Source organism: Myxocyprinus asiaticus, chromosome 6, assembly GCF_019703515.2.
Source record: "Myxocyprinus asiaticus isolate MX2 ecotype Aquarium Trade chromosome 6, UBuf_Myxa_2, whole genome shotgun sequence".
Classification (NCBI taxonomy): domain Eukaryota; kingdom Metazoa; phylum Chordata; class Actinopteri; order Cypriniformes; family Catostomidae; genus Myxocyprinus; species Myxocyprinus asiaticus.
Genome location: NC_059349.1, coordinates 46,098,260 through 46,112,394, shown reverse-complemented (window position 1 = coordinate 46,112,394; position 14,135 = coordinate 46,098,260). Strand labels below are relative to the sequence as shown.

The window sequence follows — 14,135 nt, the reverse complement described above, 5'->3', positions numbered from 1 at the left end:
AGCGGCATGCAACATCCCTTCAAGATCTATAAAAAAAGCCCTGATCATCAATGTTAGGTGCATAAATATTAGCCAAAATAAGACTTTGACCCTGAATTTCTTCTAAAACAATAATGACTCTTCCTAATTTATCTTTAATCTGTTTGAGATATTTGAATTGTAGATGCTTACTTATCAGTGTAATGACTCCCCTGCCCTTACTTGTGCCAGCACTAAAGAAAACATGCCCATATCTTCTAAAATTTTTTAGCTTCCTGCGGGGAAAGATGCGTTTCTTGAAGAAACACTATATCGTTTCTCTTACACTTAAGAAGAGAAATAACCTTCCTTCTTTTTATGGGGTGCCCCAACCCATTCAAATTCCATGTGGAGAGAGACAATCCGCTCATTTTAACATTTGACATATGAGAAAAAATAGATTGTCTGTCAAAAACAAAATTATAAAGACCACATTCCAACATTAGTGCAACAATCAAACCCTGAACCTCCCCAGAACCAAACAAACAGAAAAAAAGAAAAACGTGCATTAACCCCGCACACGACAGCGCCAACTGGCGTCCATCCCTCTAAACCCAAACAGTCCATGTACACCTACGAGAGCCCCCGCTACATTTTTGTTGTCGGATTGCTCAAGTCTGGTTTTTCTATACATATTTTGTGAGACAGAGTCACACAACAACAGATAATCTATAAAACAAACTCCAGCCAATAGGCAGAATAAACACAAAGAATGTGTAGATTCATACACATAACTGTCCCAAAGTTGTGTTATTCCACAAAACAAACTCCAGCCGCCAGGCGGAACCAGCACAAAAAATTAAAAATAAATAAAGGGGCGCTCAGTTTCCTCAAACAGTCAAATGAATGTTCAGTGAGCTGGCCCATTCGGCTGCTACATAAGTGCAACAAATGACATAATCACTCCAATGTCTTGCAAGAAATACTCCACAAAAAAAACTCCAGCCAATAGGAGGCATAAGTACAAAGAATGTGCAGATTCATCCACTCAACAGTCCCGAAGGAGTGTTACTTCTCAAAACAAACTCCAGCCACTAGGTGGAACCAGCACAAAAAGAAACAAAAAAGGCACTCAGTTCCTCGAACAGTCAAGTGAATGTTCAGTGAGTCGGTCCATTTGGCTACAATGTGAGTGCCACAAAATAACTTACTCACTCCGTTGACTTTATGAAGGACATCGCTTGCTGTGGGCATGTAAATGTTTTGCAGCCATCCTTAGCATCTACTCTCAATTTGGCTGGGAATATCAGTGCGAAAGGGGCCTTCCGTTGATGTAAGAGTTTCTTGCATTCCTTGAATCAATCAAGTTTCTCTCGTCAAATTCGCAAAGTCTGGGAACAAGAAAATGCTGTGGTTCTTCTAAAAAAGCCTTCCTTTACTCCTCGCCTCGTGCAACATGACATCTTTATTGGATGATCTCAGAAATTTGGCCAGAATTGATTGGGGCCTGTCTCCCTCAGCGGATCGCCGAGCCGGAACCCTGTGAGCTCGCTCGATTTCCAGCTTATGGCCTGTTATGTCAAGCAGATTCGGAAAAGGCCTGTCCAGGCATTTCACCATGTCCTGACCCTCTTCGGCTTCAGGAATTCCGACGATTCGGATGTTATTCCGCTGGTTACGGTTCTCCAAGTCCTCCAACTTCTCTCAGACACGCTCCAAATCCACCTTGGTCGCTAGCGGATTAACAGATAACTCCCTCTCCGATGAATCCAGATAATCGATCCGTTTCTCTACATCCCCTACTCTTGTGACAACCTAAGTGAATTTCATCTCCATGGCAATTGCAAGATATCTCATACGAAATTATTTTCAGCATTGATAAAAATATATAAACAAGGACAGATGCACAAATCACCCCCTTAACAGCATTGGGGGGGGACATGTGCTCCCCGTCTCCCCCAATTCTATGACAGTGCCTTCGGACACAGGTTGACCCCCACATTTCAGTGCCATTCCATCATTTCAATCATCACCACCTGCAGCCAGGCTCTTGGCTGTAGTAGGCATGAGAGAGGAGGGGCACCTAAATAACCGGCAGCATGCCCACCTGAAGTCAAAAGTGCCCTGTCACCACTGCTTTTAAAAGGACATTTCACCAGTTCATTATTACTCACCCTCATTTTGTCCCAAACTTGTTTGCCATTCATTCTTTCACTGAACACAAAAGGAGATGTTCACTACATCTTTTTTCCGTACAACAAAAATGAATGGTGACTGAGGCAGTCATTTTGAACAGAATCAGAATCAGAATCAGAATGAGCTTTATTGCCAAGTGTCAGGGTTGTATGTGTTTTGTTCCATGCCATGTTTGTTCCTGTCATGTGATCTTGTCATGTGATTCCTTGTTTCCATGTCAAGTCATGTGATCATCCTGTTTCCCTCCATGTTCATGTGTCTTGTTTTCATTGGTTTATTGTCTTGTTTACTCGTTATCAATTCTAGTTTGTCATTGGTTTAGTTTAATAGTCTTGTTATCTTGTTTATAGTTCTGTCTGTTCATTGGTTTTCTTTTTACCCATGTCTGTGTATTTAAGCCCTCATGTTTGCCATTGTCTCTTGTCAGGTATTGTTAATGTAACATTGTCAAGTCATTTATGTTTGTTATGTTTTGGATTCACATTTTTGGTTATCACTTATGTATATAAACTGCACTACACATCATCATCATCGTCTTAGTCTGCCTGTCTTTGCCAACACGTTACACTAAGTATGCTTACACATACAAGGAATTTGTCTTGGTGACAGGAGCTTCCAGTGCACAACAATACAAAACAGCAATAGGACATAAATAATAATTAAAAATAATATAAAATTTAAAAATAAATAAATAAGTATATATAGAATACACAATAAGACAAATATATATATATATATATATATATATACATATATATACAACTGTATATATATATATACAGTTGCAAGTGAAATTATTCAATTGCCCCCCCCCCCAAGACAGTAAGGATTTACAAAGGTAAGCTGAAACTTTACGTCTATATCAATTGAGTGATACATTCAAAGTCATAGTGTGAATATATAACCTAATATTTCTAAATAGCAGGATTTTAAAAAAATACAGCCATGTCACAATTATTCAACCCCTACTGCATGTAGCTGTTTCTTAAATATGTAAGGCTACACATGTAATTGTTTTAAAACAAAATTAAGTCATCAATCTGCAATTTTCTAATTTAAGTTTAGCGTTGAAAGCAAAAATGTATTTCTATGCAAAAAATGCAATTAAAAATAAGCTCTCAAAAGCTAATAGAGGAGGTTATTTCATTACACAAGAAAGGTCATGGCTAAAGTACATTTCCAAAGCACTCCAATTTCCAATAGACAAAGTTGGCAGCACCATTCATACATTTTTAAAATATGGTACAACAGCAACCTTCTTGGGGTGTGGAAGAAAGCAAAACTTCACCAAGGGAAAGGTTGACTTGAATATTCAAGAAGTAATTAGGAAAGACCTGTGGAGTCCTGGGAGAAGGTTTTATTGACGTATGACACTAAACTGAAAATGAGTTTTAGACCCATGAGTCAGCAGTATGTCTGGAGTAAGATGACAAGGTGATGACAAAAACGACACCATCCCCACGGTCAAGCATGGAGGTGGGTCAGTCCTGTTATGGGGGTGTTTTGCAGCTGCAGGAAACGGCTATCCTGACTATGTGACTGACACCATGGATTCTTTCATGTATCAGGCCATTTTGGCATGAAAAATGTGATGCCTTCAGTGTGTAAATTGAAGCTCGGTGATCACTGGACTTTCCAGCAAGACAATAAAACCAAGGATACATCCAAAGTTGTCCAAAATCTGGTTCAGGGATAGGTCATGGAATGTCCTTAAATGGCCCATTCAGTCCATCATTAAAATCCCATTGCAAACCTTTGTTGGGATTTCAAGGAAGCAGTGGCAGCACAGAAACCAAAGAATGTCAATGAGCTGGAAGCTTCTGCTCATGAGAAATGTGTAAAAATTAGAATAGAGAGGTGTCCGAAGCCTGAGAACACTTACCTGAAACATTTATTTGCTGTTATTAAGGATAAAGGATGCTCCACAAATGACTGATTTTGGGGGTTGAATATTTTTGACATGACATTTGTGGAGAGAATTAGTTATTTTTTATTTTTAAATTTGGTAAACTGAACACTTTGTTCTCAAAATCACTCACATGTGTATTAAAAACTTACTTTGACTGTTTACTGAGGTTTTAGTTGATGTGTTTTAATTCACATCACCAGAATGTATTGCTGGTCAGGGGGGTTGAATATTTTTGATTGCAGCTGTACATACATACACACATACACATATGTAGTGAAAATCTAAATACAAATCTGTTATATACAGTGCATGGGAATGTAATTGCGGAAGAGGTTGGATGTGTTGGATAAATATAAAAAGACTAAGCTATGAATTGCACAATGGGGCAGTTTTAACTGTTCATGAGATGGATAGCCTGAGGGAAAAAACTGTTCCTGTGCCTGACGGTTCTGTTGCTCAGAGCTCTGAACTCTGGCATCGGCCAGAAGGCAACAGTTCAAAAAGGTAGTGGGCAGGGTGAGTGGGGTCAAGAGTGATTTTTCCAGCCTTTTTCCTCACTCTGGAAGTGTATATATATTTTTTTTTCCTCCTAATTTGGAATGCCCAATTCCCAATGTGCTTTTAAGTCCTTGTGGTCACGTAGTGATTCGCTTCAATCCGGGTGGTGGAGGACAAATCTCAGCTTCCTCCGCGTCTGAGAACGTCAACCCGCGCATCTTATCACGTGGCTTGTTGAACGCGTTGCCACGGAGACATAGCGCATGTGGAGGCTTCACGCCATCCACCGCGGCATCCACGCTCAACACACCACGCGCCCCACTGAGAATGAACCAAATTATAGCGACCACGAGGAGGTTACCCCATGTGACTCTACCCACCCTAGCAACCGAGACAATTTGGTTGTTTAGGAGACCTGGCTGGAGTCACTCAGCATGCCCTGGGATTCGAACTAGTGAACTCCAAGGGTGGTAGCCAGCATCTTTACCACTGAGCTACCCAGACCCCGGGAGTGTATAGTTCTTGAAGGGAGGGCAGGGGGCAACCAATAATCCTCTCAGCATTCCGAACTCTCTTTTGTAGTCCTCTGATATCTGATTTCGTAGCTGAACCAAACCAGACAGTTATTGAAGTGCAGAGGACAGACTCAATGACTGCTGAGTAGAACTGTATCAGCAGTGCCTGTGGTAGGTTGAACTTCCTCAACTGGTATCTAACATCTTTTTTATTCCAAGAATGAAAGCACAGCATAGCAAGGCAGCATGCCTTCCATTTAAGACACAGCCAACTTCACAATTGAACCCAAAGACCTTGATTAGATTAAGTTTGTTTCAGGAGTGATCGATTAGAGTTGGAACAAAACTATGTAGGAGTGTAAATTTCAAGGAGCTGGATTGAGCACTCTTGTCATAGGGGAGCTAGATCTGGCTGCAAGTCCATGCACTGTGAGGGCTCTGGCCCGGTATACTTGTACACGGTGAGCTCAGCCGGTGTCATTCCATCAAAGCTCGCTCCTGTTCGCTGAGTCATGCATCCTAGCAGCTGGCTGAATGTATCTGTCAACACTGATTCCGTTAACCTGACATAATACTTTTCTGAAATTTACCAAGACATATTATCTACAGTACAGAGTTGAGAGCCTTACAACAGACATGAGCATTCACTTGCACTCTCTGAAAAAAATCTGTCAATGAAACTTGCAAAACTTAGAGACCAGAGATCTATTAACCTTAATGGAAATAAAGATATTGATATTAATTTTCCCTGTCACGAGAAACGGTAACAATATTTACTTTTTGTCACCAAGAGATAAAAACTTATAAAGGAATAGCCTTGTTCACCCAAAAATGAAAATTCTGCCATCATTTACTCACACTCAAGTGGTTCCAAACCCACATGACTTACTTTCTTCCTTGGAACTCAGACAAAATATTGGCCTCAGTCACCACTCACCATCCATCCATCTTTGGGTTTTGGGTTTGGAACAGCATGATGGTGAGTAATTATATAACTTTTTTATATAGAATTATTTTTGTGAACTATCCCTTTAAATTCCAGCAAAAAATGGTATGTACACCCTAATGCTCAAAATAATTTATTGTTTTGAGTAGGGAAAAATTTAATCATACAAATTTGTTTAAATAAATTAACCTTGATGAGTATTTATAACTAGCTCTTTATATTGAGTTCATGAAACTTACACCTTTTAAGTAACCTGAATTGTTAAATGTTTTGAGTTTAATGAACTTGTCTCTTTAAATTTAGAGGAACTTAAATTTAACTGAAACTGGGAAGGGGATTTTTATTCCCCAGCATGCTTTACATGGTATTCGACAGAGAGAAATTTTAAAATTAAGTTTTATATAGTGTGCCTGTGCAAGATGAATGTAAAGGGAGATACTTGTTAGTGTTTAATGTTATGTTGTGTTGTGTTGTGTTGTTTAGAAGAGTTTCTGTCATGTTAAAGTTTTGGGGGGTTAACATTATGGTTCATTGTGGAGCTTGAGATTAGCTTGAGGACAGGTACAATATTAGATTGTTTTACAGTATATTGATAAACTTGTTGAGCAACTGCATTACTAATCAAAGCATGGTTTATCCAATTAGCATGAATTCAGCATGATAATGTCCACTGTACTAGCTTGTTCTAGCTAGGTTCTCTCTACTTGATATATTTAAGTTGAGCCTACATGGCGATTTTAAATTCTGTCAGTTAAATTTAAAGTTAAATACCACTAAAATGCATGAGTTAACTTACTCAACATTTCAAGTTAAGAAAAAAATCAATGCTTAAGAGTAGTACAAAATCAAAATTTAACAGTTCTGCTTACTTAAACTTGTAATTTATTAACTTAAAACATTTATTTAACTGATTACCTCAAATTTGTTGAGTTCTGCTAACTTATACGAGTTTACAGTGTAGTCTGATGACTATAGCCTATTGGACATTCTTACCACTTTTACCCTCTCAAGGGTCAAGTAATGCACAATCTAACCAATTATCTCCCTTAATATTGCTTCTTAATATGTTCTTATATATTTTAAACACTTAATAATCTGTAGAAATGTAAATCGATTTAAATTGACATTTAATATCACTACAATAACACTGAGGTAACTTTGGTATTAGCCCCCCACTGTCAACAAAAGTTAAATTTACAGAAAGACTTAAATACTAAAAGCTTCCTACACTGTTTGAGGCAGAGTTACGATGATGTTTTGACAGAAACTATGGTTGTCCTTGTACATTTCGAAGCAGGGAACGTCAAATGAGACAAAAAGCTATACATTTCAATGTTCACCACATTTAAACAACGATATCCTGTCGCAACGACCCTCTTCGACTTATTTTGCATACATGACAAGAAATTGTTCGTGTCGTTTGGACTTACCTGTGGCAGGTGTCTCCGGCACCCATTTGAGCGGACCGATCTGGCGCACCTGAAACGCCGTCTTCACCTCGCGACAGCTGTGAGCACGCGCAGCGGACAGTACCACGAGTTCCACCGCGAGCACCGTAATAATCCAGCTCACATTTACGCGTGACATGACGGCATTTCAGTGGAGAAATAAGTGCGATGGAATTGTTTGATGATAAAAGATCGTTTGCAAAATGTGTATAGCCCGAGCTGGTTGGAAAAGAGGACAAAGTCGCTTGTTCTGGACTTTCACATGCTGCACCGGCTGTAGTCACGCTGCTGCATCCCGTTGACTGAGAGTGTCACTAAATTCATTCAGCATGTGGGATCATTCAGAAATCTCTCTCTCTCCCTCCCTCCCTCCGAGTTTGACTCGCAGTTAATGTAAAATCTAAGTTGATTGCTTGGTTTCCACATTTTTGTTACTGCCAAATATACAATTTGATACAGATGTAATGTCGTTGACAAAACAAACAAAATATTGTGTCCTCTCGCGGCAACTAATCAGTAGGCTATTTTGCAAAATGAGATACACTAACAGTACCATTGAACTACAGTTTTTTTGGACATTGTAGCCTACCATGTAAATACCATATTTTTTGGACATGTAACATATCAGATTACTACCATCCGATACCATCAAATGTAAATCGGGTAATCTATGATTGTGTGCTCTTTCTCTGACTTAGCACCCCTAATTAACGTTCCAGGGAGCAAATAAAGGTGGAACTAATTTACAAAGATACAACATGACATAAAAGGCTAATTAAAATATGTGGAATGCAGTTGTAAATAAAATAGTTCTATATCAAAAGTTGGATTTTATAAAAAGAATAATAAATAAGTTCACAGATGAAATAATATATTACATCATGACAATGAATAAAAAGTCTACAGCTGCTGCTACTACTATGTATTCTTTGAAGTACCTTAAAGTGCCATGTAAATACCACAGTATATTAATCCGGAGTGTCTATTTACTCTAAGTGCAAATAGCCCATATTGTTGGCAGAGGCTCTTCACACTAACTCCGCTCACCACTGCTCAGACCAAACTCAAGACAGCCATGACAGATTTGGGGTCATCTGCTGATCAAATGAAGGCGGGCATATTTGAATTTTTCATGATGGTGCAGAGACATTAAACCGGTTAACGGGTTAGACATTTAGTGGATTAAGAGATTGGATAACTAAGTGACTATTTGTGCTTCAGTAGTCTGGTAGAAACAGAGGATTTTACAACAAACTGCACCTCTATATGCAGATGTTGTAGCTCTGGGTGTAAGGATAGCATGTGAATGTGTAGTCACGTTGGAGATTCAGGTTCGAATCCTACCTCTTGTTATACTTTTTCCCATGTCTCTAATCTTAATATTTCCTATAATACTACTTATAGTAATAAATAAAAGAGATTCATCACAGTGATTTGGTCACAGTGAAGGTCGGGAGTCAAGAGAAATATGTGATCTGGATAAAATTAACCATGGTTTTACTGTAGTATTATTGTAGTAACAATGTGTTTTGGTGGAAACAACAGTATATTGTTCTGATGTACTGACCATGGTGTTACTACAGTATCATGTTGTTAACAGTAGTTAATAGTAACCATGTTTAATTTTGTGGTTACTATGATTTTACTAGAAAATTACCATGGTGATACTATAGTTACTGCAGTATAACCATGGTTAATTTTTGTAAGGTAGGGGTAGGGGTTGGTGTAGGGTGTCTGTGGGACTCAAAATAAACACAATAAAAATGTTGCAGTGATGCCACTATACTGTATGTTAGTATTTAAATAGGGGTGTAAGAGTATCTACCACTATTTGCACTTAGTGTATATAGCATCTAACACTATTTGCGCTTAGTGTAAATAGCATCTATCGCTATCTGCACTTAGTGCAAAAAGCCTCTGCCATATTAATTTGGCAATTATTCAGTACAGTGGTTTATCAAAGTACAATGGTTTTGCCATGTGGTCGCTTCACGGTATAATGCCTCTACCTTTTTGAAGGAATAAGACCAAAACTAACAAGGTTCTCAAAAGGACAATAGGTTGTTAAATGGTCATAATAACTGTCAGTAAGACGTGGAGTTGACTAAATTGTAGTAGACAATACACATTTTTATTCTAGGTACTGTAAGTACAAAGAAGGCAGGCTTTGAGGCTTTCAGGCTTTGGGTGCAAGTTTCAGAAACCCATTCACTTGACAAAAACACTGCCTGCCCCGTGTGAAGAACGAACACACTACCTTCAGATTATGAGACTGAAGCACTACCTAACAGTACTAACAAAGATGAGGGTGAGACATATGTAAGGATGCTTCTGAATGGCTGATGAGTGTTTGTATTGTATCTGTTGGTGATTATAATTGGTCATGTAATTTTCCAAAAGACACTAGAACGAGGTTGTTCACTTTTTTATTTTGTTGTGTATGCGTTCACAGGTTTAGCAGTGTGTTGTTGTTGTTTTTTTCTTCTTCTTCTTCTGATGAGTTGTCTCCCTCTGGTGGACTGCCAATTGTGCAATCAAAACGAGTGGCTTCACTTTATGTAATGAATAAAGTTATGAAATTAAATGTTATATAGGATAAATATGTGTAAAGAAGGACAATTTTTAAAGTGGACAGTTAAGCTTGATCCCCATTATATCTGTATGTATTTCCTTAAAAGGTTAAAAATCATTACTAAATTATTCTTTATGAAGTAAATAATTAACTTTTGGGAAGATGATGATATTACATTGTGATGCATGGCGTATCTCATTTCACTGTGGGGAAAGCAATGGTAAGAAAAAAATACATATACATTTGAGCTAAATCTTTAGGATATATTAATCTTTGAGCCTGTACACTGTTGTTCATTTGATGGAATTTTGTTATCAAATTTAAATTCTTATATCTTAAACAATAGGCTAAATATTCTTAAGTGAATTCATACAACTAATACAACTAAAGCATTTAAAAAAAAAAAATCACAGCATTGTGCGAGGCCATGCACTGTGACACCGTTCGCGAAGCATAGTTGGATAAGCTTGAATGGCCACAGCGGTCCATGTAATGCCTTACAGTTAATTTTTTAGACCATATCAATCCAAATGCAAAAAAAGAAAAACGTTTTTCAACTTTAATTAACGCCGGTAAAAATAACCCCTGGCTATAATACCGTGCAAACTGACATGCTGGTAAAAAGCTAGTTAATCTGCACTATCCAACCTGTGAACCCTTTAACTTTGTTGTTTCTCAATTTATTCAAGCGTCTGAAGTAGATGTTGGCCAAGAGAAGGCACCAGAAATTGTAAAATGTGCTTCACTTCAGATGAACTGCAGATAACGCTGGTTTGGACTGATGCATGTTTTTCTTAAGCAATTTATGCTGTGGAGCGTTTATTTAGACATGATATATATATATATATAGTTTGAACTTTGACATTATGTAGGGGGAAATATCGTTATTCATTAAATGTGTTAAAATGTATATAAATACATGTACATAGTAACGGAACAATGTTCCTTTTCATTTTAAAGAGCTAGATATTAATCTTCAAAGACAAAGGACAACTGGCTCTAACAAGGACAGAAAGAGATGTGGAAGGCCAGATGTACATCTAAACAAGAGGATAAGTACATCAGAGTCTCTAGTTTGTGAAATAGACGCCTCACATGTCCTCAGCTGACAGCTTCATTGAATTCTACCCGCTCAACACCAGTTCATGTTTTCCAGTTTCAGTTTCACCAGTTTTCAGTCTCAGTAAAGAGAAGACTCAGGGGTGCAGGCCTTATGGGAAGAATTGCAAAGAAAAAGCCACTTTTGAAACAGAAAAACAAAAAGAAAAGGTTAGAGTGGGCAAAGAAACACAGACATTGGACAACAGATAATTGGAAAAGAGTGTTATGGATCTTAAACCCATTGAGCTTTTGTGGGATCAGCTAGACTGTAAGGTGTGTTAGAAGTGCCCGACAAGACAGCCACATCTATGGCAAGTGCTACAGGAAATGTGGGGTGAAATGTCACCTGATTATGTGGCCAAACTGACAGCTAGAATGCCAAGGATCTGTAAAGCTGTCATTGCTGCACGTGGAGGATTTTTTGATGAGAACTCTTTTAAGTAGTTTAAGAAGTTGTGAACATTTTTTTTCAAATTGTAATAGTAATTTTTCATGTCATTTATGCCCTGACACTGTGATCAGTTGAATGCCACTTTGGTGAATAAAAGTACCAATTTATTTCCAAAATCTGTAAACTATTCCAAAATTTTGGCAACCACTGTACATATATATATATATATATATATATATATATATATATATATATATACACACACACACACACACACACACACACAAAATTCACTCAACGGTGCTGCAGCATCGCGTTAGTAGATTGAAAAAGTTCCGGGTTCTGGCGGCCATACCTCTCATCACTTATTTCAGGTGGGCATACGTAAAATCCCCCAAAAAAGATAGGTGGGCATGCCCTATCGTATGCCCTAGTCTGGCTTAACCCCCTGATGTATTGTCCCAAGTCCCTGATCTTTTCTTGAAGATACACACGTTTCACTTCACAAATAATATATGTTGAATTACTTTGCCAATAGTCCGTCTGTCCACTGGCCGTGGTAGATTATCGCTTGCGTTCAATCAGTTCAACGCATGTGCAGCTGGGTTTTAGAGCCATCGCATTTATAGCTTGCTGCCGAACACTACCTATTCCGGACAGTAGATGGGACTGTTGTCACTTTGAGGTTTCAGCAAACCGTCATCGTTTCAAAGGTTTTTGAAACGATGACATGCAAAACCAGGTGACCTGTTATCCACTGCTCAGCGAAATAGACCTTTTGTCTGACTTCTACGCTTAATTGTGAACAGTTTATAATATGAGCTGGTGAGTTTAAGCTATAGTTTGAACTTTGACATTAAGTAGGGGGAAATATCGTTATTCAATAAATGTGTTAAAATGTATACAAATACACGTACATAGTAACGGAACAATGTTCCTGTTCATTTTAAAGAGCTAGATATTAGAAATATTGTATATATGTTTGATATAGCCAGCTAGGTAGCTGTCTGATAACATCAGTTACTGTAACGTTACTTACCTAATGTTGGGCCAATCAGTTGTTCCTGAGCGCATTTTTATTTTATTTTATTAATGCCAAGAACAATCTGTATACTTACAGCAGTTGCATAATGCAACAAAAAATAAAATAAAATAAAATAAAACACATCAGCCGGTGTGGGGGGGGGGGGGGGGGGGTGGGGGGTGGGGGGATTATAAGTGGCTATATATCAGCAGCATTCGTTGTTTTGTTTTTGTTTTTGTTTTTTACTGTTATTAATGAACAAAAAAAGAATTAAAAAGATCCAAATAGAGTGGGAGGAGTGGATTCTTGCCTAAAAATTTACACCAAAAATAATAAACAACTGGACAACGTATATTTAATTTCTGAGTTTTTGTTCTTATAATAATAATAATCATAATAATATATATATATATATATATATATATATATATATATATATATATATATATATATATATATATATATATATATATACACACACACACACACATATGAATACATATATCAGATACAGTTATTTTTCTGAGAGGCTATTTGCAAAAAAAAGGTGTTTCATCATCTCATCTTTGTCACAAAAAGTAAAAAAAAAAAATAATAATAAAAAGGATTGTATTAATATACATAGAAAGCTTACTATGATAGGGATAGCATTTGTGTAATATTTTAAAATACATCTCTCTAATTTTATTTGTCAATAGTACATTTTTGAGAAGAGGCCAGACCAAATTCCAAATGACCTAATAAATACAGTATCCATCCATTCAAAGCATATGCTGTAATAGTTTTTCTAATGAAACAATTACAGTATAAACAAAGTGGCTATTAAACTTGTCATCAGTAACTAGGGTTCCTATAACTGAGAACTTCCTTAAACTCAAATACATTGGATCACACAGAGTTTGCTCTCCTTTTTAAAGAATCTTAAGAAATGTTATTTACGACAATTTGGAACTCTTTTGAAGTGGCCTCCAGATTTTATTTTTTTGGGGGGGGGGGGGGGGATTCTGAAAGGGACCATAACTTGTCATCTATGAGCAACTGGCTATCAATGATGAGAATATTAAGTGATTTATTCCTAATATTAATATAGTTAAAGCGTTTGTTCATAATTACTTTTTTTAACTCAGCCAATAAACCCAATTTTATGATTTAACCTTTTAAAAAAAGGTTTAGTATATTTCCTAACTGCACACAATTATCTGTAAGTTTTTTCTGTGAGGCTTACTCTAACCAGCAAGAGACTCCCTTATCAAACAAATTCCAGTTTTAGGATAACAAATGCAGAAGTCATTTGCATTTTATTAATTTACAGATCTGCCTATTGATTTAACTTGTTTATTATATATCAATAATCCACACCTTACACATAAACATGTTGGGTTTCATGTGTAAATTATTTGATGGCAGATCTTGTTCTTTGCAAAAGAAAAATTCACTTTATTGATCCTCTATAGTTTTGCATGTTGAACACACAAACTTTGTTACTGTAAGCAAGTTTATTTTTAACAACATGTAAGGTTTTATAATATATACGTTTTATAATGATAATGATATTTATTATGATGATTGTTGTTTGT

General features: G+C 37.1%; 1 protein-coding gene across 1 annotated transcript in view; it reads right to left on the bottom strand.

The window, feature by feature from the left end:
- gpc5c (glypican 5c) overlaps nucleotides 1-7,761 on the bottom strand; it is a 260,885-nt gene extending 253,124 nt beyond the window's left edge. Inside the window, exon 1 of the mRNA XM_051701629.1 lies at nucleotides 7,453-7,761. Within this exon, the coding sequence (XP_051557589.1) occupies nucleotides 7,453-7,609 (157 nt within the window). The 5' untranslated portion in view covers nucleotides 7,610-7,761. The remainder of the gene's footprint in view (nucleotides 1-7,452) is intronic.
- Between the last annotated feature and the right edge of the window lie 6,374 nt (nucleotides 7,762-14,135).